Source organism: Peromyscus eremicus, chromosome 10, assembly GCF_949786415.1.
Source record: "Peromyscus eremicus chromosome 10, PerEre_H2_v1, whole genome shotgun sequence".
Lineage (NCBI taxonomy): Eukaryota > Metazoa > Chordata > Mammalia > Rodentia > Cricetidae > Peromyscus > Peromyscus eremicus.
In genome coordinates this window covers 95,476,986-95,501,622 of record NC_081426.1, presented here as the reverse complement: position 1 = coordinate 95,501,622, position 24,637 = coordinate 95,476,986, and the positions used below count along the sequence as shown (strand labels likewise).

The 24,637-nt window shown below is 41.6% G+C and overlaps 1 protein-coding gene across 10 annotated transcripts in view; it reads right to left on the bottom strand.

Moving 5' to 3' along the window:
* Positions 1-24,637, bottom strand: part of Brdt (bromodomain testis associated) — a 57,347-nt gene that overhangs the window by 5,673 nt on the left and 27,037 nt on the right. For 6 of the 10 annotated variants that reach the window (XM_059274904.1, XM_059274901.1, XM_059274906.1 and 3 more), the window contains 11 exons: positions 22,940-23,068; positions 22,032-22,220; positions 20,853-21,025; positions 20,438-20,718; positions 20,184-20,309; positions 19,949-20,116; positions 10,461-10,522; positions 9,580-9,754; positions 3,124-3,236; positions 1,711-1,916; positions 892-1,108 (listed from right to left, as the gene is read on the bottom strand). In XM_059274904.1, the coding sequence (XP_059130887.1) occupies positions 892-1,108; positions 1,711-1,916; positions 3,124-3,236; positions 9,580-9,754; positions 10,461-10,522; positions 19,949-20,116; positions 20,184-20,309; positions 20,438-20,718; positions 20,853-21,025; positions 22,032-22,220; positions 22,940-23,068 (1,839 nt within the window). Of the gene's footprint in view, positions 1-891; positions 1,109-1,710; positions 1,917-3,123; positions 3,237-9,579; positions 9,755-10,460; positions 10,523-12,479; positions 12,725-19,948; positions 20,117-20,183; positions 20,310-20,437; positions 20,719-20,852; positions 21,026-22,031; positions 22,221-22,939; positions 23,069-24,637 lie in introns of those variants that run through there. The other 4 variants (XM_059274909.1, XM_059274908.1, XM_059274910.1 and 1 more) reach the window with 4 other exon arrangements.

Here is a 24,637-nt window from a genome sequence, read left to right as displayed (position 1 = left end):
GGAAAGTGTACAGCTGCCATGTTCTTATGAATAACCCCTCACCCAGGCTTGCTCCTGTGAACAACTACAGCTAAACTCATGGGTTCACCAAGTGAGATTTGCCTGGAGTGGATTCTTTAGTCTGTCCTTACTGGAGAAAAGAGACACACCATACAACACTTGACACTCAAGCAGGAGCATGAGTTCGCCCAGCACAGCTGCATCATTGCCCCTGTGAGTGCTGAGGCCTGCTTCTGAAGTCAGGTCATCTGACCCCAGGACATCAGGTGCACTTGTACGCTGCCTACTCTCACCTTGCTGATTTTCTTTCCAAACTTCTTTCTTTTTCCAGGACAGGGTTTCTCTGTGTGGCCCTGGCTATCCTGGAACTCAACTCTTGTAGACCAGGATGGCCTGGAACTCAGAGAGATCCATCTGCCTCTGCTTTCCAGTGTTGGGATTAAAGGTGTGTGCCACCATTGCCCAACTCTTCCCAAATTTCTTAATCTAGCCATCGGCTAAAGAGACACAAGAAACACTGGCCAGGAAGCCATGTCAGGTCTGAGATGAGCTACAGGTTTTTAAGGTAGTAACAATGAATTACTTTATTTACATGCCAGTCATTTTCTTTATGCACTCAGTACATGTTAATCTACTTATAACAGGGAATTATTATTCCCTTTTTAAATGAGGAATTTAAGTCACAGGAAAATTTGAAAAGTCTACTAAAGAGGGGACCCCAGGAAGTCCTGTGGCTCCACAAGCTGGTCTGCACTACATCCAGCTGGTTTCTTTTGATGGTGAAATCTGTATGTTAAGCTTTAGAACCTGATCCCCCGGAGTGGCCCCAGCGTCTCTGGGAAGCACTCAAGGTGAGAGATGGTCAGATTTAGTGAGGTCAAGGGTACTCACTGCCTCTCTTCTCCTCCGTTCTTGCTCCTTCTCCCTTGCTAAATTCCGGTCTTTGGGAAGCCAGAGTTTGCTTTTGTCTTGAGTGTCTGAGGGCTGCTGTTCACCCTGCTCTTCTCCATGACACTTGCTTTCCGTTTTATTTGATAAAGATTCTAGAGTCAATCCATTTCCAAGCTCCCTTAAATAAACAGGAGGGCTCCAAGTGGGTTTCCAGTTCCTTGAAGTTTTTTCACAAGGACATGATTAAACAATGGCAACAGAAGGCAACACACGGGTCCCAGGTTCTCAGAGCTCCTTCTCCCCCTCTTCCTCCCTCCCTCCTTTCTTGACGGGACTTTATGTGGCTAAGGATGACCTTCACCTTCCCCGCTGCTGGGATTCCAGGCAAGAACTACCACATGGGGATCAAATCCAGGACCGCAGACACATTTGGCAAACAGTGTACTAACTTATCTATGTCCCCAAACCCTCACCTTTCCTTCTGATGTGACAGGCTTTCTATGGTAATCTATATTAACAACAAAAAAGGAAAGTTCTGAAAACCATGGCCCGCACAGAGCACTATCTTCCTACATCAGAATGGAAAAACTTGCAAGACAGTTCTGGGAAATAAGGTCATTATAATTTGGTAACATTTACATCTGTACTAGCTTGATTTCTTGTCTATTTCTTTTTAAAAATGGAGACAACCATTTATAGAAATACTGATAAGATACAATTTGTTGTGTGTTCTACTAGACAACTGAATCACGGTACTTGACAAATTGTCAATACACTTCTGTGCCTCCCAAAGCCAGATAAAGCCAGTAAGCCACAGACCTCTGAGTCTCCTGAGACACTTTCGGCTCCTTTGAGCTCTGCTCCAGGTGCCTCCGCATCTGCTCCTGTGTCCGCGCTTTGACCTCCTTCTCTATCGCAGCTTTTCTAAACTGGTTGAAAAGCTCGTCTGAAGACTTCAGTACACTTGATGACTTCACTGGCTTGCCTAAACTTTTCCAAGAGTCTGCGTTCTTAATCTTTATATCCTAAAGTAGACAAATATTTGGTTCAGCTTATGTTTATAGATATCAATCAAATTTTGGAAGAAAAATGGGATCTTCTGTCTCAGTAACAGAGCAGCCTAATGTGGTGATATTGTGTTCCCCAAAATATTGTGTACCCTAATAAACTTATCTGGGGTCAGAGAACAGAAAAGCCACTAGATACTTAGGATAGGCAGTGGTAGCACACGCCTTTGATCCTAGCATTCCAGAGGCAGAAATCCATCTGTTCAAGGATACAGCCAGGCATGGTAACAAGAGCCTTTAATCCCAGAAAGTGAGTCTTTAATCCCAGGGAGTGATGGTAGAAAGCAGAAAGGTATATAAGGCGTGAGGACCAGAAACTAGAAGTATTTGGCTGGTTAAGCATTTGGCTGGTTAAGCTTTTAGGTTTAGAGCAGCACAGTTCAGCTGAGAGCCATTGGGATGAGGACACAGAGGCTTCCAGTCTGAGGAAACAAGACCAGCTGAGAAGTTGGCCAGGTGAGGTTAATTGTGGCTTGTTCTGTCTCTCTGATCTTCCAGTGTTCACCCCAAAACTTGGCTCCGGGTTTGTTTTATTAATAAGAACTTTTTAAGATTCCTGCTACAGCCTAAGGTTGGAAAGGCCTTCGTGGACTCTTGACTTCAGTTGGGGAAAACAGATAATTTAAACTCAGTTACTTATCTAAGAGCAAACTAAAAAAAAAAAAAAGGTTGCATATGGTTTCAGTGTGGTCCCCTTCTACACATTAACACGGGGACTGTTAGATTTTGTGTCCAGACGACAATCTTAAGCACTGTTTCTTAAACAGTGAGGCTGAGGCCTGTGCCCTGAGTACTTCTAAGGAGGGAGAAGGATTCAGCACCGTCATAGCTTGAAAATTAGTCTCAAATGCCTGGAATAAGACCTCATAGTTAAATTATCCCAAACATCACAAGATAGGCTGAAAAAGATGCTGGCCGTGTGTGCTCTGAAGGTCACAGAACTCTTCCACAGACTCTTCTCATAACAGGCTGTTAACGTAAGTAAAAGACTGACTAGAGCAGGCGGGAGGTACATTTGCTTACACGCATTTTTTTTTTTTTGACATAAGCAAAAGTTAGGTTTAGGGATCCAATCTTATTTTAGTTAGTGTTTACAAATCTTTCCTATAATTCATATTAAATCTTAAGTCCCTTCAACATTTGAGAAAAATCACATAATTTTTACCTTCTGCACAGGAACATGACAGTCCGGCTCTAACATTGTGAGATTCTCAGCAGAGGTATGCACCACAGTAGGGCCATTCGAGACTTGTTTGGAATCATCTAGAAGCACACACCCTTTAGAAAGGCATAATGGAAATACTTCAGGGTACTTATCCAGAGTTTAATTTTCTTTTTCTTTCCATGTCAGATATCATAAAAATAGTCAGATACAACATGTCTTTAATCCCAATAGTCAAGAGGCTAAGGCAGAAGAGTCATGATTCAAGGTCAGTTTGTACTACTTATAAGATCTTGATTAAGGAAAAAGAAAATCAAATAATGAAAGACTCACTCACACACAGATTTATGAAATAAATAAAATGACTAAGTTTTCACTAGGTTATGTTATAAACATTTCTCACTTGAAGGTGACCTTTGTTTTTGTTTTGGGACCATGAAGGGTGGCTGACATCATGGCTGACACACCATGATGTGGAGCAAGCCTGTTCTCATGGTATGGAGCTCTCCAGTGTGCAGACTAGCTTCAGCTCCAGAGGTAGATCTGGATCAGGCTAAGTTATCATGAAAATTCTGCCTTCCCCGTGGTGAGTAAAACACCACAGACCAGTGAAAGGCTTCCAAGAAGGCGGGGCGGGGCACTCTCTAGACAGCCATGTGAGTGACAGATACAGAGGACAGGACAGTACACACGTAACACCAACCTCCCCGGCAAATGTGCCCACTGGTGCAACAGTGTGGGACTGTCATGGGGTAACCAGCTACTTTCTGAATATATTTGAGGTTTGCTCCACAGGAAGAATTCACACTGGGCAGTGTAAACTTGGTCAAAAGCTCATGGCTGGAGGCATCAAGGACCACAGGGGAGAATCTACTGCTATTTTGTTAAATGGTCATATTGTCTTCTCATTATTTATGTTTACACCCATAGATATGTGCTCTCAACCTTGGTTAGGAGATTCTCTTTGTGTAGTGGGCAGCAGTGCAGACTCATAACTGTTCAAAGTGCTGAGAACAGATGAGTGTGAGAGCTCAGATCTAAAGGCTACACTGTATCACTTCCCTCTCAGGGAACACCATAGAAGAGAGAGTGCAGGGTCTAGGGAGCACTGTGAAGGGCTGTCTTCTGGACTGGATACGGATATTGCATTCATGAACTCACAATAGTTATCTGAACAAGACCTGCACAAGATCAAGCCAGTCAGCATTTCAGCATGGGGAATAAGGGCTCACAAGGCCCCACCCCTAGCTGAGGAGCTGTTGGCAGTTGACAGCTGCTGGGAGAAGAGTCCTATTGGTTTGGTAATGTGGCTACTGCTTGCTCATGGTTGCCCCATGCTCTAGTGGATGGTCCCACACCAATCAGCATTAACCGGACTCAGATTACTTTTTTATTAAATAGAAGAAGAGGACATGAAGTTGGGAGGAGGCATGCAGGGAGAGGTTCAAGTGGAGTTGGAGGGGATGGGACAGCACAGATATAGCAAAATACTATAATCCAGTTTGAATGCTAATCAACTTTGATTGGTTGATCAACAGCATAGAGAAATAAAAAACCAAAACCGTCTTTATTAACTTACTCAAACTCACAAAATTCTAGTTTTTCATATGCTGTGGGAACTTATATCAAAGCTGCTACCACCCCTCCATCCCTTGATTAAATCACATTTGTTTCCAAACTGAGGCTAGAGGACAGCTAGAAACAGAGAGATCATAGAGAGAACAGAACACTGTCCAAGGAGGCATGATTGAAGAACAGAGCTTAACTTCAGACCCTGTCCAGCCCAACATGCATGCATTTTCTTAAGCCAAGGAGGAACAGCAAAGTGAGGAGAAAAGCTGAAGGGCAGAATTACATCCCGTCTCAGCTGCACCAGGTCTTAGGAGGAAGTAGAGTGTGTGTGCAAAGTGAAGACAATTCTAGGAGGATTCTCAACTTGTTGGTAAGTGGTAACAGCCTTGTCATCACTAATTAAAAAGGGAAAGATAAAATCTGAGGACTGAAGGGCTGAAGAGAGAGACAAACTGTTAAAATCACTGTCTGTTCTTTCAGAGGGCTCAGTTCCCATCACCCACACAGTGATTTACAACCCTCTGTAACTCTTGTTCCGGGGGATCCTTCAACCTCTTCTAGCCTCTGTGAGCACCAGGCATGAATATGGTGCTCAGATAAACATGCAAACACTCAGATACATAAAAATTAAAATAGTAAAATAGCTCCCTTTTTAAAATCTGGGGATTGAAAAGTGGGAATTTTGTTTTTACATGGTTTGAGCTGGTTATATGATATTTAAATAAAGATGCTCACTAGTGTTGTATAAGCATGCCTGAGGCCAGATACATTTGAATTGTGCAAATAACAACAGAAAAAACAAAGATCACCCAGAATCAATATACAGCACATTGTTTCTTAACCTTTTCCATGTCATGGTATCTAGAGAATAACGAAGGCACACAGCACACCTGAGTAAACAGGGAGGCTGTGGTGAGCACACCATTTTGAGAGGGGAGAGCAGTACTTGTTCAGCAAGCCTGGATGGGAAGCTCTACAGTGAAAAGGAAGCAGCTGGAGGTCAGTGACCCAGGACATCCCAGCACTTGGGATGTTGAGGTAGGAGGATTGTAAGGGACTACATACACAGCACAACCCTGTCTCAAAAGAAAACAGAAGCTAAGGATATAAATTCAGAATGTTATTAGTATCTAAAGGTAGTCACATAAAAAGGTAACTGTAGGAAACATTCAGAGAGGTGGGACAATCAAGAGAACAGGGTCACAAGGCTAGGGTGATAGCAAGGGTCGAATTCTGAGAAATAATTTTTATGGAAGTTGTCACTTGACACATCAAATACTATGAAAGTCCTTTCTCGAATCCTCACCTCTGTTCCATGCCTGCTACCTTGAGCCAGCCTGGTAATTAACACAGCTGACCCACCTGTAATTAACACAGCTCAAGGGCCTGTGGGCAGCACTCAGGCCATCTGCCAAGTCTTTAACCTTTTTTTTCCCCTTCTTCCTACCACTTACTTCACTTCCCCATACAGCTGTAACATCTCTATTGTCTTCCCCTCTGCTTCCCCCCTACCATCGTGGCAGTTTCACTCAGAAGACGACCATCAGCTTTCCAATGACTGTGCTCTTACCACCAAGACCAAACAAAGCATTTCAGCTGCTAGGTTCTCTGTGATCTGCCCCTGTCACTTGTTCATACTTATTTCTACATTCCTGTTCATCAAACCAGAGCTTTAGTCATGTTAAGGTCAGTTTCCTAAAATCCTTCACACATTCTGTTTCTTCCATTTGGAATGCTCAGTCACGGAAGTCTACAGGGAGGTCTTTTATCTCCATTGCACAGCTCAGAGGCCTACCAGGGAGTCACCAGGCCAGCTGACTTCTCCTCCTCCTCCTCGGTGTCGCCTTTGCCCATCTTACTTTTGCCTTACTGATTCAGCTTTTGTTACTTCCTCCCCGTCTCTGATTTACCTTTTTATTTGCATGTGAATTCACGCTGATATGACAGCTCACTGTCTGTTTTTAACAATTGAGCAGAATTTAATGGAGATGTTTTTGAGATGGGGAAAGAGTAAACTATAATGATATTTTTGTCATTTTTTAAGACACAAATTTTCAATTTAATGAGAGAAAACTTCATTTCATATGGAGATGATGGCAGAGAGGGTTAAAGTTAATAATATACTATCTTTTCAATAAGAAATTTTTTTGGGGGGGGGCTAGAGAGTTGGCTCAGAGGTTAAGAGCACTGGCTGCTCTTCCAAAGGTCCTGAGTTCAATTCCCAGCAACCACATGGTGGCTCACAACCATCTGTAATGAGATCTGGTGCCCTCTTCTGGCCTGCAGGGATGCGTGCAGGCAGAACACTATATACACAATAAATAAATAAATCTTGAAAAAAAGAAAAGAAATTTGAAGAATAAAAATTGTTAATTTCTGGATGTGGTGGTGCATGCCTTTAATCCTCACACTCATGAGGCAGAGACAGGTGGATAGATCACTGTGAGTTTGAGGCCAGCCTGAGCTACATAGTGTAGTCTTGTCTTTGAAAAGAAAATTGTTAATCATCTAAATTTAAAGTAATTTTTAAGCAAAAGTTGACTTACACTGAAATTAAAACTCTAGAGAAGTAAACTTCATAGTTTTACAGTTTCTATACATTTACAATTCCCTTGGGCATACTGCCACCTACAGCTAGCAAACATTACAATAAAATGTCCAGCGAAACTGCCTTATGTACCACGTTGCCCATAGCTGGGTTACCCTTTCTGAAGACTCAGTCATTAAAAGCTTGCCTTGTTAGAGACAAGGTGTTCTCTCAAAATGGGAGTAAAAGAATATCACGTCTGTTCTTGTTTTCCCTCCTTTTTGAGGGTGATGCTGTTCTCACATTTGTCTACAAGCACACTCCAGCAGAACAGCAGCTTCTCCCTACTCCGCTCACTCTTTACTAACGTGCCTTCAAACATTCAAGCCTTTGAGTTCAAAAAGAAAAAAAGCTTTATATCTGTGTGAGGGCCCAGCCATTCCCACTGTCCCGACTCAAGCACCTACCCAGGGCCAACTGCATCGCAGATGTAGAAACAGCTCCTATAATCCTACCCACACTTGGAAAAGCAGTGCCCCGTGGTCAGCTGGGGCCTCTCCTGTCCCTCCACCCACATGCATGCTCTGTAGTTAGTGGCCCAGGCGGCATTCCTCCTCACGACCTTCCTCCTGTCTCATCACCTCCTCTTCCTTTTCTTCTTTGAAGAAGTTGTGAACGTCTAGGCTTACACAGCCTCCTGCTGCAGCTTTGGGGTAGCTGGGATGACAGGCACATCACAGCATCTGGACCACTACTTTTAATTTGCTCATTTCTTTTATTGAGATTTTCTTTTCTAGAATTTTGTCTTTAGCCACTCTTCTCCTAGTTTGCACATTTTCCTCCCTTCATGCATTCTCATGGCTTCCTAAATTACATCTAATTTATCTTAACTATTAGTGGCGACGCTTAAATCATATTAGACTCCTGTTAGTCCCAGATACCCATTTCTGCTTTTGATATTTCCAGTTAGATATCCAAATGAGCTCTGCCTCTTATTTCCAACTGTTAGATACTCTGGCTTGTCATTTATTCTCCTGCTGTCTATATATTCTGCTACAAAACTATCTTTCTAACCTAATCTTTCCATGGTCATGACATTAGTTTTAATTGCAGCAACTTCGATTTAGACTTCTTGGTCCTAATTAGTCAGAGCATCTTCACCTCAACCCACTGTTTAGTGAGCAGCAGCCTTCTTCTTTATAAATCTTCCTTCCTTTTTCCTGGTGCAGGACACTGAACCTCAGGCTCATGCATGCTAGGCAAGTGCTCTGCCAACGCACGTTTCTCTTAAAAGTTCCTTGTTTCATGAAAATAAAAAGCCTAAATTCTTTTTTTAAAATTTATTTATTTACATATTTTTTTAAAGGCATGAGTGCTCTGTCCGCATGCATGCCTGAACGCCAGAAGAGGGCACCAGATCCCATTATAGATGGTTGCGACCCACCATGTGGTTGATGGGAATTGAACTCAGGACCTTTGGAAGAACAGCCTGTACTCTCAACCACTGAGCCATCTCTCCAGCCCAAGCCCAAATGCTATAATAGTCTGAGACTCTGACTTAGAACAACCACGTCTTCTTTCTCTGGTCTAAGCATTTTAACGTGTATCTCCAGGACAGGACACATGGCTCTACCCTGGGGACTGTGCTCATCCTTTGGACACACTTGGCCCTGCCTCACCTGGCCCACCAGTCTGTCTTCCTCTTTCTCTCTTGTTTATGGTTTATTCAGGGTTTGTGGGTTTTTTATTGTTGTTTTGTACTGGGAATTGAACCAGGGGCCTCATATATGCTAACCATATGATCTACCACTGAGCTACAAGTCTAGTCCCTGGTTTATTTTTTTCTCTGATCTCCATTTCTTTCCCCACAAGGATGGCTATAACATGATTAAAGACAAAACAGAATGGAGCCTTACACTGGAAGCAACAAGAGAAGCAAACCCCTGTGTTTCTCCTAATCTGGAGTTCAAGGTCATCCCTGGGTGCACAGTGAGAGTCTGGAGAATATGGAGAGTTTGTGACTCTGCCTCAAAAAGAAAAACAGAAAACCTACGATGTTTTCCCTACACCACTGTAGCTTACCTTCTCCACATAGGTGTTAGAACACCATTCACCAAGGTAGCTAAAATATGGTGCTAAGCTTGGATAGTGAAGAGGTTTTCATCATCTATATACCCAAGCAAATTGACTACAAATTATATAAATATAGTGAGTGCTTATGTATATAAGCCAGACAGTTTCTAACAACACGTCAGTGACTAGTTCAGCCTGGACCTGGCTCATTCAGTGTTTCTCGGGTGTGTAACATTGGCAATGCCCTTAGTGTTCGTTCTCACATGCGGCCTCACTTGTGTTCTTACCTGAAAGAGGCCAAGTCTGCACAGATGCAATGTTCTCCATGATCTGCAGATGTTCTGACCCATGGTAGCCATGCACCTGCTGGGATTGCTTCCCTGATGCTCCACATGGTCCTGTAGTCCACTGAGCAAGGGGAGGTTCAGCAGAGGCTATGTCTTGCACAGAAGATTGTATCTGCTAGACAAAGATCAAGTTATCCTTCAGAGTTCTTACCACACAAGAAGCATAACTAAGAGAACTGGACCACAAGAGGTAAGCAACAGACTCATGATGCTTAAATTACACCTTTTGAAAATGCATTACTTAAGTCACACAGACCTGTTCGAGAAGACCCTGTAATGAGGAGACCACGGTTTAGGAAGTTTAAATAGCTTGCCTGATGCCTATGATCTTAGAATCCTGAGGGATCATCTCCTAGTTTTGTAGAGATTCTGCACAGGACTCTGCACACCCTTTTTATGCACCAAGACACAAGGATTCTCTGTATCCCTAATCTTGAGGCTGAGCTAGAGTTTCTAGAACTTACTCTATTTAATTGTTGGACATATAACAGTTATTGTATTATAAGAAGGAGGAAGACAAGTCATTTCTATAGTCAACATCTTTTAAAAAGACATCTTTGAACACCTAGTTGATAAGCTAAGAACAGTGACTTTTTTAATGTAAAAAAAAAAAAATGTGGTATTTTTCTTTTTCTTTTTGAGTCTCTTGCTCAGACAAGCCCAAACTTGTGGTCCTCCTTCCTCTGCTTCCTCTGTGCTGACACCACTTATGGGCACTACCACACCCAGACTCCCCAGATGTTTTAAAGAAAGTTACTACTACAGCAGCCATGACAGCACCTATACTGTTCTCAATGTTGACATTAAAAGATTCAGCTTACCTTTATATTCTCTTTTGGAGGCAAATCATTCTGTTTTACGCCAGTAAATTTAGGAAATGTTTCTGAAAATGTATATAGATAATTATTTCAATATTTGTAAGCTTAAAAACTATCAATTTACAACTTTTCCATATTAGAAATGAAGTAGCATGAAACTGAGCACCCACCAAAGGGACTCAACCCTGGTCACAGGACATCAGTCAAGGGACTCAGCCCTGGTCACAGGACATCAGTCAAAGGACTCAACCCTGGTCACAGGACATCAGTCAAAGGGACTCAGCCCTAGTCACAGGACATCAGTCAAAGGACTCAGCCCTGGTCACAGGACATCAGTCAAGGGACTCAGCCCTGGTCACAGGACATCAATCAGTCAAAGGACTCAGCCCTGGTCACAGGACATCAGTCAAAGGACTCAGCCCTGGTCACAGAATGTCTGTCAAAGAGCACAAGCTTTCAGGTGGACAGAAGACCAAATTCAGGAGCTCTGTTACAAAGTGACTATGGCTGATAATAAGTTGCATATTTAAAAAATGCTAACATAGCAGATTTTAAGTATTTTCAACACAGAAAATATGTAGTGGCAGATGTGTTCATGTTATTGATTGAATTGTTTTAAGATACATGCATATATCAAAAACATGTCAGACACCCTAAATATATGTTATTGTTTCTTTTTAAGATTTATTTATTGTCTATGGTGCTCTATCTGCATGTACAACTGTATGCCAGAAAAGGGCATCAGATCCCCTTATAGAGAACTATGAGCCACCATGTGGTTGCTGGGAATTGAACTCAGGACGTCTGGAAGAGCTGCCAATGCTTTTAACCGCTGAGCCATCTCTCCAGCCCCGTTATTATTGTTTTTCAAGGAAAGAAATAAAGTAAAACTCTTGGGGCTCATGAAAAAAAAGAAAGGTCTCACTTCAAAAGAATGCCTCTAATACCAATCTCTTATACCAAGAAATTCTCATAGTCACATATTTTGACCTATTTAAACCAGGCCACTTTAGTTTAAATGGGAAAAGATATTTTCCCCAATCTTCTTTGCTCGTGATGGAATAAACACTCACTTAGAAATTCCACTTTGGATTACATTCAGGAAAAAACCAACAGTGCTCCTTCAGTGTAAGGAACTTATGTGAGAATTTAAAAACAAAGTTACAAAACAGAGCTCAGTTTTCAGACAGTAGTACCAATTATACCAGCTAAGAAGCCATAACAGGCCTTAGTTAAATCATTGAGAACACACCACAAGAGAAACAAGAGTTACTTATTTATCTGCGAGGATACAGAGGATGAATTTACTATAAGTGAAGTATCCTATACCCCTGCTAAACTCGAAGACCCATCTAATTAATAACCCTTTACTTGAAAACTACTTGGCAGTTTCTACTAGATAGTAACAAATAAGTTGTCTTTTTTGTTTGTTTTTGAGACAGTGTCTCATCTAGCCCAGGATGGCCTCAAACTCACTCTGTAGCTGAGAATGACCTTGAATTACTCCTCCTCCTGCCTTTACCTCTCAAGTACTAGGACAGCAGGTAGACATCATCACACCTAGTTTGTGTGATGCTGGGAATGGTACCCAGGGCTGTGTGCACGCTTCTAAGGTAAGTCCTCCATCACCTACAACCTACAGCCCCCAGGGAACCAATGGGTTCATAGGGCCTCCTTACCCTACAAATATCTGTTCAGCTGGCACTGGCAGTAGACATAAATATAAAAATCTTTCTGCCCTTCTGCCTGTCATGGTGTGACAAGGTTCCTTTTTGTTTACTGTACAATGGACTGTGGTACCATCCTCCCTGGCACAAGCCTCTGCCACGTGGTAAAGCAGCAGACTGGAGGTTACTGCCTCGATCCATCACTCCAAGTCAGCCATCACGAACCACCTGAATGGTGTCTGGTTCAAGCCCAAGGGTACCGAGGCTGATCAACACCAAATATTATTCAAACTTAAAACATTCTAATTTAATAGTTACCTTCTGCCTCCTGAAATGCCATCAGTTTCCACTGGATGTGTTACTGTTCTTTCCTCTCTTAAAATATTTGATGCTGGACACTGTTAAAATTTCTAAATGGCACTCAAAGCCGTGCTTTAATTTAAAGAATTCAAGTATTTAAAATGATACGAGCCAGTATCACTCAGCCAAGATTGATTTTAGTGTTGGGATTGGGTAGAGGGGTGACGGGGAGAGACTGAACACACTGAGGTTAGAGAGATCCAGGGTCCTTCACACTTAAAGAAGAAACTACAGTTTCAGCTTGAACAAAAAACAAAAACACATTTCATTAATATAAAAATACACAAATCTATTAATCTTAGTTATTTAAACATGCACCTAAACTACAATGTCCTACAATGTAGACACCTTAGTGAAATAAGAATATGACATGGCACATTGGTGTCTTGCAAAGAAAAACTTAAGAATATCTCCTTAGTTTTATGACATATACAACTAACATTTAGGCTTATAAAAATTAGTACCTCAAGATCTGGAGACACTAGCAAAAGGCAAAGAACTTTAAATAGAAATTTCAAAATTACCTAGTACATATAGTATATTTAATACTATACTACAGCATCTTTAATATTTAAATGCATTATAGGATATAACAGGTGAATAATGAGAGCCACAGCTCAGTGCTTTGCTTCTCATCCTCATCTTAAGTAACTGCCTTCCAGAAACATGGTGGATAGAAATGCATATACGCACATTTTTGCTATTAAGCTTAACATTGTATTTCAATTAGTAATAATGATCTGCCAGATTTGGGAAACATAGATTAAGTTGACAACAATTACGACCACAATATACATGCCTATATTAAGACACACTTATTGAGTAATGTAAATGAACCACAAATCAAATGCATATGATTTCACATCTCTCAAAAACCTGATTTAAAATTTTGATTATAAAGCTTTTATTCTGAACTACACAGTAAACTTACTAGAGTTAAAATAAAATAGCTGGAATTGGTAGAGAGTTGGTTAACAGGTTTACTCAGTACCTAGTCACCTATGAAAGCCCTGAAGCCTATGCTCAAGAGACACCAACGTCACCAGCAAGCTGGTTTGGAATAAAATCCCAAAAGATTGAATATGAATTCAAAACTACAATGCAAAACATGAACATGATGTCACACACACAAGAAGTAATTACCAAAATGTATAAGATTAGAAAAACCACGCCCCATTCTAACAGTCCACGGAAGTGACTGCACTGTTTGTGTGGCAGCTTCATCGTAGTCTACAGAGACAGTGGGCCCTGAGGTATGGGAGGATTTGTCCAAAAGTACTGCCCAGACCATGTTCTATGGTTTACAAACCCCGACAATTGGTCCTACACTAAGCAATTTGGTCTCTTTAAGAACCTTTGGCTATTTTCCTTGTAGTGTTCGGAGGTTTCCTTAACATTAAAATAAACCAGTCATAAAAACTCGCTCCTTTTACAATGAGTCTTTCAACTTGAGTTAGAAGAGGGACGGCCACAGAAGAGCCAACAACTACAGGTATTCTCAAACATGATAGTACCTTAGAAGCCTTAAAATTTAATTATTTCTTGTGAATGACTACTTGCCAGTATTTTACATATGTGTGACATGTGAGCCTGGTGCCTGCACAGGCCAGAAGAGGACATCAGATCCCCTGGCATTACAGATGGTTGAGAGCCACATGTGGGTGCTGGGAACTGAACCCAGGTCCTCTGCAAGAGCAGCCAGTGCTGAGTCATTACTGTAGCTGTGCCAGCCCAACCCGGTGTATTTTTAAGACTATGCATACCTGTTTCCCTTGTTCATTCCAATTCAGATTCAGACACAGTACTATAAAAAGCTTACAGGCCTTTCATTCTAACACTGCCATGACTGGGAAGTACTATTACAGATAATATATTTATCCGGGAAGACATAGCTTGTGTAGAAAAAATAAAAAATGCACAGGACAGAAATGATTATTGCAAGGTCCAACTTCAATACAGACCTCAGTGTATGAGTCTATTTTTATTTTATTGTACCAAGCCTGAATCCTTGGCTTTTATCTTTCTACACCCTTCTAGTCCTTTGAATCAAAAGACTTTAATTGAGAGAAATACAATCATACTCTTTGTGCTTCTGCAGAAAACCTCAATGGCAGTGAAGTGATAAATTACTTTATTCCTACTTTGAAATCACTGACAAAAGATAGAACTAATGTTATTACTATGGAGTCGCTTTGTGTTAACTGTATATCAATCACATTAAACATGCTTCAAACATTCTACTTTACACTAAGAATTTGAGCTTACACTTACGCAGTTTCTTGGATTGTTTCCTGTAAGGTTCCGAACAGAAGCACTAGTGTTCTATTTATTTTCGTTTAACTTTTGAGCCAGGGTCTCATGCAGTTCGAAGCGGCCCAGAACCCTGAGTTTCTGGCGTACTCCTGCCCTTCACAACCCAGCCTGGCCAAAGTGGTCGAGGAGCTAAGCCATAGGACTGTTTGTCTCAATAATTGGATTACGTCACAGGATAAAGGCAATTAATTATATTCCTCTTTATCATGTCACTCAAAAGCGGTTTGTAAGCCGGGCGGTGGTGGTGCACGCCTTTAATCCCAGCACTCGGGAGGCAGAGCCAGGCGGATCTCTGTGAGTTCGAGGCCAGCCTGGGCTACCAAGTGAGTTCCAGGAAAGGCGCAAAGCTACACAGAGAAACCCTGTCTCGAAAAACCAAAAAAAAAAAAAAAAAAGTAGTTTGTGAGTCTCAGAACTGTTGTAACAGCTCCCACAAGAGCACCAATGCAGCCAATGCAGGCTGGGCAGAATTGACTTTATTTTCAAGCTTCATCTGTATCTTGAATCTGACACTTGGTATTTCGACAGATATGAAAAATAAATTTAAAGGGTTTATATTTACACCAATGTTTAATAAATGTTCTTGATTTATCTGTACATGATGGTTTGCAGATGTTGATGTCAGTCAAAAAGAAAATATAAATGATCAAATCACATTGTAATGAAGAACTACCTTTGGCCCACAGGTTCTCATGTTTATTTTAGAAGGATTTAGGACTTCTTTAGCAAGTCTTATCTTGAAACAGATTTAATATCTTGCTTGAAATGATAATTAAATTAATCTCCTAGATTTTTCAACAAGACATTCCTTGGAAATTTGTACTCCACTGTGTAATTAATTAGTCCTGCTTAACCAAGTAAAAAATGAGTATGTTTTTAAAAAATGTACAAACTGAAGTCATAATAATGGGCAGTAGCTCTTTGGGTGATTCAGAACAAACAGCTTTAAAGCTACTTATAACACTCATGTGGTTTTCAATATTACCTATGCTGGTTAGTTTTATGTTAATCTGACCCAAGCTACAGTCACCTGAGAGGAGGGAGCCTCAACTGAGAAAATAAAAGACTGGGATTAAGCACACCTGTAGAGCATTTTCTTAATTAGTGATTGATGGGGGAGGGCCCAGTCCATTGTGGGTGAGGCCATCTCTGGGCTGCTAGTCCTGGGTTCTATAAGAAAGCAGGCTGAGCAAGCCATGGGGAGCAAGCCATGTAGAACAAGCCAGTCAGCAGCACTCCTCCATGACCTCTGCATCAGCTCCTGCCTCCAGGTTCCTGCCCTGTTTAGAGTTCCTGTCCTGACTTCCTTCAGTGATGGACTATAATGTGGAAGTGTAAGCTGAATAAACCCTTTTCTCCCCAAGCTGCTTTGGTCATGGTGTTTCATCACAGCAACAGAAACCCTAACTAGGACATTCATTACCTTTAAAATGTTTGCCACACCTAAACAGCATTCTACTGCTGAGGAGCCAACCCACAGGGCAGCAAGAACAGGAACTTAGGAATCAGAAGAGGAACTGGACCTGACCCAGACACCTAAAGTCCTAAAAACTTTGACTAACTAAAGGAAACAAAACAAAACTGCCTATAGTCAAGTGTCTGAAATAACCTAGGAAGAAACTGCCACAGGATTGAGCCCATTGATACCCTGCTGTGGAAGAGGAAGGAGCTGTGGGGCCCCACCTTTCACTGGGAAGAGACTTTTTCCTCAGTGGGTAATCGCCAGTAAGGGACTCATGCTTTTTTTTTTTTTTGAGGGTAAACTTTCACCCTCAATGACACTCACTGGGACACATACACTCAAACACAAACTCACTGGGAAGAACACTCGCACATGCATGCACACACACGGGAACACACACATACTCATGCACACGCACACATAGAAGGGACAATTGGGAAGAGGAGCAGGAGAGAGACACAAGAAAGTGGTGGTGAGTATAATCAAAATATACACATGTATGAAAATGTCATAATAAACTCATTATTAAGTATAATTAACATATGCTAATAAAATTTTTAAAATCCAGTATGACAAGTATTAAAAGGTAGATAAATTAAAAAGTAAGGATTAGCTTAAATAGAAAGTATGTATGCCACCAAAGCCTTCAGCTGCTTCTAGACCGAGACTCTCAGGATCAGGACATTCATTGGTAACCATTCTAAACAAATCATGTAAAATCTTACTGATATTTTCATTTTTTTTTTTTTTTTGAGACAAGGTCTCATTACTAGTCCATGCTGGCCTTAAACTCAGCACTCCTGCCTCAGCGTCCTGAGTGCTGGGATTACAAGTGTGTGCCACCATGCCTGGCTTGACTTTTTTAGATGTTTTGTTAATACACCTGACTTTTACCTTTGGGGAAGTAAATAAGCTATTTCCACCAAACAATGAAAGTTGGCAACATGTTTGCTATCTAGTGTTTGAGATGGCTACCTCAATCAAGAACAGAGGTGCTTTGATTATTTTTGAAAAAACATTGCATTAATGTGGTCTGCCTTATTTTTTTCTCTACAATTTACAACCCTGCTAAAAAAAAAATTTTATTGTTATTCTCTGGGAAGTAAAAACGTTCTTAGTTTACATACTAGCAATTAAGAAGCCTTATGCCATTTTAAAGTATTTAGTATCAGCATTAAATATTCATATTAGTATTAAAGTATTAAAAGATTCTATTCTTAATTTGCTTATTGAAAGCAAAGATGTAATTTCTTCCCACTTTAGACTTTGCAATTTATAATACACTTAAACAGGGCTTTCCCTCAACAAAGTGGATAGATTGTATATTCAAAAATAATTAAAATTTCAAGAGCCAGGTGTAGCAACACATGCCTGTGATCCCAGCACTCAGGAGGCTGTAAGAGGAGTAAGAAAAGTTTGAGTCTATCCTGGGCTACACAGTGAGAGTCTACCTCAAGCAACAGCAAAAGACAATTTACAGTATCCACTGAGAAGACAAACAGATCTCAACGTAACAAGTCACATGATTCATAAGATGGTCTGAAATTAAATTAAAAAATGGAGCTGAGGTATACATACAGCTCAGTGTTTAAATTGCTTGCCTGGTATGTAAGAGCCGAGTTCAATCTCCAGCACCAAAGGAGGGGAGAGAATTTGCTGCTTTTATTTTAATAATATACATATTTGAACAGTTTCTAGGTCAGTCTACAGGTGTAGGACTATGACTTCACTCCTTGGGGTCATAAATGCAACTTGGATTTTTTCTAGTATTATTTTATGCTTAGAAGTCAAATATAAGAAATACTTCATAATAAGAGCTCAAAATGGTTTTAAAATGCATTAGAATGAGAAATTCTAACCAAAGTAAAAATTATGTTGAATTTTACAAAATTGTTTTGTGATGTTCAAGAATGGCCTGGGCTGCAGAGTAAGTTCCAGACCAACCAAGGAAACTCAGTGAGGACAGAGCTCAGCCCTGAGTGCTTGCTTTGTATGCAAAAGTACAACTACCTTAGTCTCTACACCACAGAACAAAACCAAAACTCTTTGAGAAACATGACATCAACCATGAATGCTGGTCATAAAACACAAATTCAGCAATGTTTTAAGATTAGAATTCTGAGGATGAGATGTTCTGTTAAAAAGTTAGAAAAAATATTATACCATTTTAAGAACATATGGCTGGTGATAAACATTTTCTTCTCATCAAGTAACATACTAAGAAATTCTGTCAAGAGTTGGTGTGGTACAGCATGCCTGTAATCTCAGTATTTGGGAGGCAGAGGCAGGATTGCTGAGTTCAAGTCCAATCTGCTCTAGAAAGCAAGGTCAGGCTACATAGTGAGCCGGGCAAAAAAAGTAAGAAGGAAGGAAGGAAAGAAGGTATTCTAAATATTAAAGTACTACATCAAAAAACTATATATAGTATTTTTCTAACACTCAAAGTATCTATTGAATTTTTAAAGTTAAATAATTCAAACTAATAGAATAATAGTTTTATCCTACAAATAAAAGACAAAGTGCTGTAACTTATTAGGTCACAAATGCTTTATTTGATAAAATTACAATTGTAAATTGTTACAATTTAAAATACTAAATGCAACTTGGATTTTTTCCAGTATTGTTTTATGCTCAGAAGTCAAATATGAGAAATACCTCATAATAAGAGCTCTAAATGATTTTTAAAATGTATTAGAATGACAAATTCTAACCAAAGTAAAAATTCTTTTGAATTTTACAAAATTGTTTACCACTACGTACTCAGAAATGTGAAAACCAAATGCAGCAGTTAGCTCCACAGAAAAGCTAACGAAACAGAACCAAAGGAAGACAGAGTTCCTGCAAGCCAGCAGGCCCTGACTGCGGACTACAGAAAGCATGTCTTCGCAAATGCCAGCAATTCCTCTAGCTAGAGTTTCTATAGGGTTCTTTTTAATTAAAAAGGAGGACTGAACCTCACAAGAAACATCTCATTTACAATAAAGCAAATTTTAGGGAAGAAAGTGCCCTGTATTCTGCATTTGCTGTTTGGTTAAAACAGAACAGCACTGTCAGCCAGCATCTTGGTAGGGTGGGCAGTGATCACATGCCAGCTACGTAACTAGTCACGGAAGACAAACAAAATAGGAGCGACCTGGTTCAACACCACTGACAAGCTGGACAAGAGAACATAGTACGTCCATCTATTTTCCTATAGATGAAAGCTAATGTTCTATAGTTAAGAAACACATAAAGTGAAAAAATACGCTCTACAAATTTTGGGACCAGTGGCTTCTTAATTCAAAATGACAGTTCAACTCAGAAAGCGGTGTCCAAACAGGACATACTTTACAACATTAGAGTGACCATAAGTGCATTGGGAACACACTGAGGTATCCCAAATAACGTTTTCAGTATCTAAAAAGAAGTACTAAAGCAGCACTCTGCTTTTAAATCTAGTACATTTCCTAGGAGACCACCCTGCCGGAAGTAAGCCACCTTTGGCACGACAGACCTGCAAGTCACGTCCTATATATATCTACGACGTTTCCTTTCATACAGTATCTCTTTTAAGGAAAGTGTAATGCGTCTCACGCGTTGTAATAAGGATCATGGCACCCAAAGCAGAGGCCCTCCTTCTAAATACTCTCACGACTCTACAGGGACAGGCCACTCCCCCCACCGCGGCGGGCGCCTAGGGGCCAGCTAACCTGGTTCCGAATCGCTGCTGTCGGAGGAGCTCGAGTCGCTGCTGCTGCTCGCGGACCCCGAGCTGCTGCTGCTGCTGCTACTGCTACTGCTGCTGTCGCTCAGGCGGGACCCGCTCACCAGCTCCGGGGGCCGCGGCGGCGGGGGCGGCGGCGGCTGCGGCTTCTCCGCTGCAAAACAGGGGAGTGTTAACACCGGTCAGAGGTCACGGGAGGGCACTGAGAAACCGCCACCTACCTTTTGCTGGACGTTTTGTTTGCCGTTTCCTACAATTCAGCTGATTGTTGACGTCCAGCAACCGCCGCTCCAGCTCCAGCTTCTTCTGGGAATGGAGCTCTTCTTTGGACCTGACCACCTTCTTCGCTGTGAGAGGAGGAGCAACCCTGAGCGCGGGGCGGGGCCTGGGGCGGGGCCCGGGGCGGGGCCTGGGGGAGGGGCGGGGAGGGGCCCGGGGCGGGGGGCGGGATGAAGTGGGGAGGGGCACGGCCTACCGTGGGGCTTCAGCGACCGCTTCCGCAGGCAGGCGAGGACGTACTTCTCCAGCTCTCTGAGTGTTGACGCCTTCAGAGTCTCAAAGTCGATTTCGATCTCGTCTGGGTTGGAGTTTCTCAGGGAAGGCTCCCTTGACTGTATTATATGAACTATGCGTCCAAGCTTCTCCCCAGGAAGTTTGTTTATGTCCAGACTCAGCTGCCTTTTCTCATCATAGTTCATGGGCTTCGCGTTGTCTTCATCTTCAGATTTCAAAAGTGGCTTCTTCTTTTTTGGTTGACTGTAACAAAATTATACATTCGTTTAATCTTAATCAATTAATCTAGGTAGGGGGATGGAACCCAGGGGTTTCGCATAGGCTAAAAATAAAACGCTACCCTTCTAGCAAAATCAATTCCCATCAAACATACTTACTTGCTCTTGGGCTTTTCCTTTTGTTTCATTTGCTTGGGCTTTTTCTTTGGATTTTCATCTCTGTTGTTAACCTTTTTTCTTTTTAGTGCCCTTTTAGACTTCTCATTCTTTCTCTTTAGCTTACGTAAGGGAACTTGGGACAGAACTTGTAGCTGCTGATGAACGGCATTAAGCTGGGAAAGGAAAAAACAAACAAACAAAAACCTTTAAGCATTCATGGATCTAAACCATTAAAGACACTAGAAAAATATGGTAATCCAAAGTTATGCCCAGCCTTTGTGAAATTCATTTCATGTTCTATTTCCTTCAGGATTTTGCTTCATTTTAGAAGTCCAGTGTTTTAAAAGGTGTTCACAAAACTTCAAACACTAGCACATGCTCAACCTAAAAATTTATCCTCTAAAACTGGTCCAGGAGGGCTGAAAACATAGCTCAATAACACAGCACCTTCCTACCCTGTGCGAGGTCCTGTATTTGAATCCAAAATTACAAATAAGTAAATAGCATTGTAATAAAACTAATACAGCCCAAGAACAGTTAACATTTCTCTAGGTGTTAAGGTTTCTTTCAAAAGATTTTTTTTAAAATAATTGTGTGTGTGGTCACATATATGCAAGTGCCTTTGGAGCTGGAATTACAGGTAGTTGTGAGCAGCCTGACACAGGTGCTGGGAACTGAACTCAGGTCCTCTGGAAGAACAGCCAGGGCTTGGAACTGCCGAGCCATCTCTCCAGTCCCAGTCTTCAGGCATGACCTCAGAAAAAAGCTAGTTTTATCACAGAAAGTAGCAAATGATCTCATTTATAAAAGGTCCCACATTATACCATAAGATGTCAGTAAGAACCAACTGTTCAGACTAGGAATGCAGGATTGTAAAGAACCCCAGGCATCATGGTGCACACATGTCCCAGCACTGGAGAGGTAGAGGCAGAAGGATCAGAAGCTCGTGACAAGCCAGGGTACACAAGACAGTTTCAAAGAGGAGGAGGAAGAGGTGTGGCTCTAGGATTGAAGAGCATATAGATAATTGAGTAAGAAATATTTAACATGGCAAATATGCCAAAACATAACTAAGGCTATAGACATGAAGTGACTTAAATGTCACAGTTGTACGTCTACAAGGACTGCATCACAGACTGCAGCTCAGGGACCATCAACACTTGCGTCATATTCGGCCACCTGCTCCTGAAGCTTGGCGAGATGCTGCACTCGTTCATCCTCAGAATCTTCAGAAGAGCAGTCTCCCGAGGAGGCCTCGCTGCTGCTTTCTCTACTGAGGGCTTTTGCACTGTTTGTTGGAAGGTGATATGCATGCATATACTCAACAGGTTCGTCAGGAATCTTGGCAAAATGCATTTCAAAAACATCCTATAATGGAAAATTAGCCTGTTCACATTTTTTTGGTTTATTTTGAGACAGAGTTTTACCATGTTCAGGCTAGCCTGGAATTCATCATGTAGCCCAGGCTAGCCTGGAACTCGAAATCCTCCTGCCCACGTCCAGAGTGCTGGGATTGTAGACATGTGCCACCTGATTTGGTTTACTCCATTTCTGATTTAGTGCAACAAGAATGCTTTAAAATACACACATTGATGTATCTGGGGCAGACTTCTTTAAGACACCAGAAGAAATGTAAGATGACCTTTTTGTCTGTCTGTGTGTCTATCTGTCTGTCTCAGCAAATGTCCTCATCATTTCTCAGCAGTATCAACTGCTCACATTATTAAGGGAAACTTTGTTCAAGGGCTGGGTAGTTAAGGTAAGCTATGTAATATATATATTCTACCTTTCAGTGACTCAAGACTGGGCCCTTTTCTAAAGCAGGATGGGTGCTCAGTTGATACTACAAGGAACTGACTGTCCTCTCTCACTAACCATTCATTTATTTCTTCTGCAAAGTAGGCAACTTCATTAAAAAAATGTGCTACTAAATGTTGTAACTCAAAGGATAAACCTCCACAGTTTAATAAGTCATTTGTAAATTATTTAGTACTATTTAAGGACAGAGGTATCCTTTGTCTCTTGATATGGTTCAGAAAATATAACTTAAGCTCAGAGGAAAGCACTTTCCATGAATGAAGCCTCACCTGAAGCATTCTAGCCATTGCCACGACTTCATGATCTGGAGGATTGTATTTGTAGCAATTCATAAACATTAATCTGACATCTGCAGCAAATTCATATGCATCCTTATATTCTTGGTTGTCCATTTTCCCCTATTTAAGGAAAAATCAGAAGGATTCACAAACAACTAAAGTCAATTCACATGAAATAATTTAGACATACAGGGAAATGCAGAAAAATAACACAGAGAAAATACTTTCAACTTCCGGATAAGATGGTGAACTAGCAGTTCCCTCTGTGAGTGTCAGGAGAATAAAAAACTAGATTTCATTCCAAAGAGGGGAAGAACTTTCAAAAATCAAAAACAGAATGATAAGGCGGCTGAACACTGGAGAAACAGATGAGCAACACAGCAAAAAGAAGCCAAGGCAAACACAAACTATGGTTCCCTGGTTAGGGAAGAGGAAGCAGAAGCCACATCCAAAAGATGAGTCAGGTAGCCCCAGCAAGAAAGATGCTGGGCAGTTCTACCCACAGCTCTCACAAGCCTCAAATCTAACTGTGGCCCTTGCTGAGACAGTGACCTTTTAGGCAGGCGGGGTCAGCTGTGGGAGAGAAATCCCTTGGCTCAGAGGGCTGTGGTCTAGGTCCCCTTAGAGCCTAAATTCAATCTGTCATGGCTCTAATGTGAGAGACAAGTCTAGGAAGCCGTCATGGACAACAGGTGGACAATATACAGACTAAGAGCAAGCAGCAGGAGACTCGACTTGGCAGTGAAGTATAGAGAGTGATAGCGCCTTCTTAGGTCCCTGGAGAAGACCTCGTCAACTAAAAATAACTGGAGCTGATACTCCTGAGCCTGAGGTCAATGAGTAGATCAACCTGTGGAGCCACCTGTCTGCCATGAGGTCCATGTATCTGGTCCAAGAACTCTGCAGCTACAGTGGACAAACCTGGTATCTGCAGCCACATCCCTCTAGCAGGTGACTAACGCTTGCACATTTTGAAAATGGAGGCAGGCCCGTCTTTGCAGATCTCAGTACTGGTTGCTTTGCCTTCTCCCAGCACACTTGGAAGAAACTCTTGGGTCAGAACACTAGCCACCCCATGGACCAGGAACTAGGGAGTTTCCAGAGAGGACAACTTGCCCCATCCACAGACTACAGTGTTCAGTTTGGCAGCGGAGACCCCGATGTACAAAGACAGGAAGATGCTAAGATGAGGGAAGCGCTGATGGACAGCGCTGATGGACACACGAGTCCAATGAGGAGTCCACAGAGTCAGCTGACCTGTCCCTGGATATCGTTAGCCATCTCCAGTTTCCAACCGTCAGGAGAGAAGCCAACACTTCTTGCTTTGCCTCTCCACCACCTGCGCACGCACGCACGCACGCACGCACGTGTGCCGTGAATCCTTTGTGGCAGTCAGAGGACAGCCTGCCGGAGTCAGCGTCCCCTCTTCTGGGTGTGTCCCAGGAGTCAAACTCAGGTTACAATTTTACCTGCTAAGCCCTCTATCCCTATGGTTTTAATTTTCAGGACAAGCCTTCATTTTTAAATTCATTTTCACACAATTATCTAATTTTGTTACCTTTTTAAAAATTACTAGTTCCCCCTTCTCTCTTTTTCCTATTATGCTTCCAATAGGACTTATCTTACCTGATTTATTTAAAAAAAAAAAACCTTTGATGTTCTTATTTTCTATGCCACTCACATTATGTA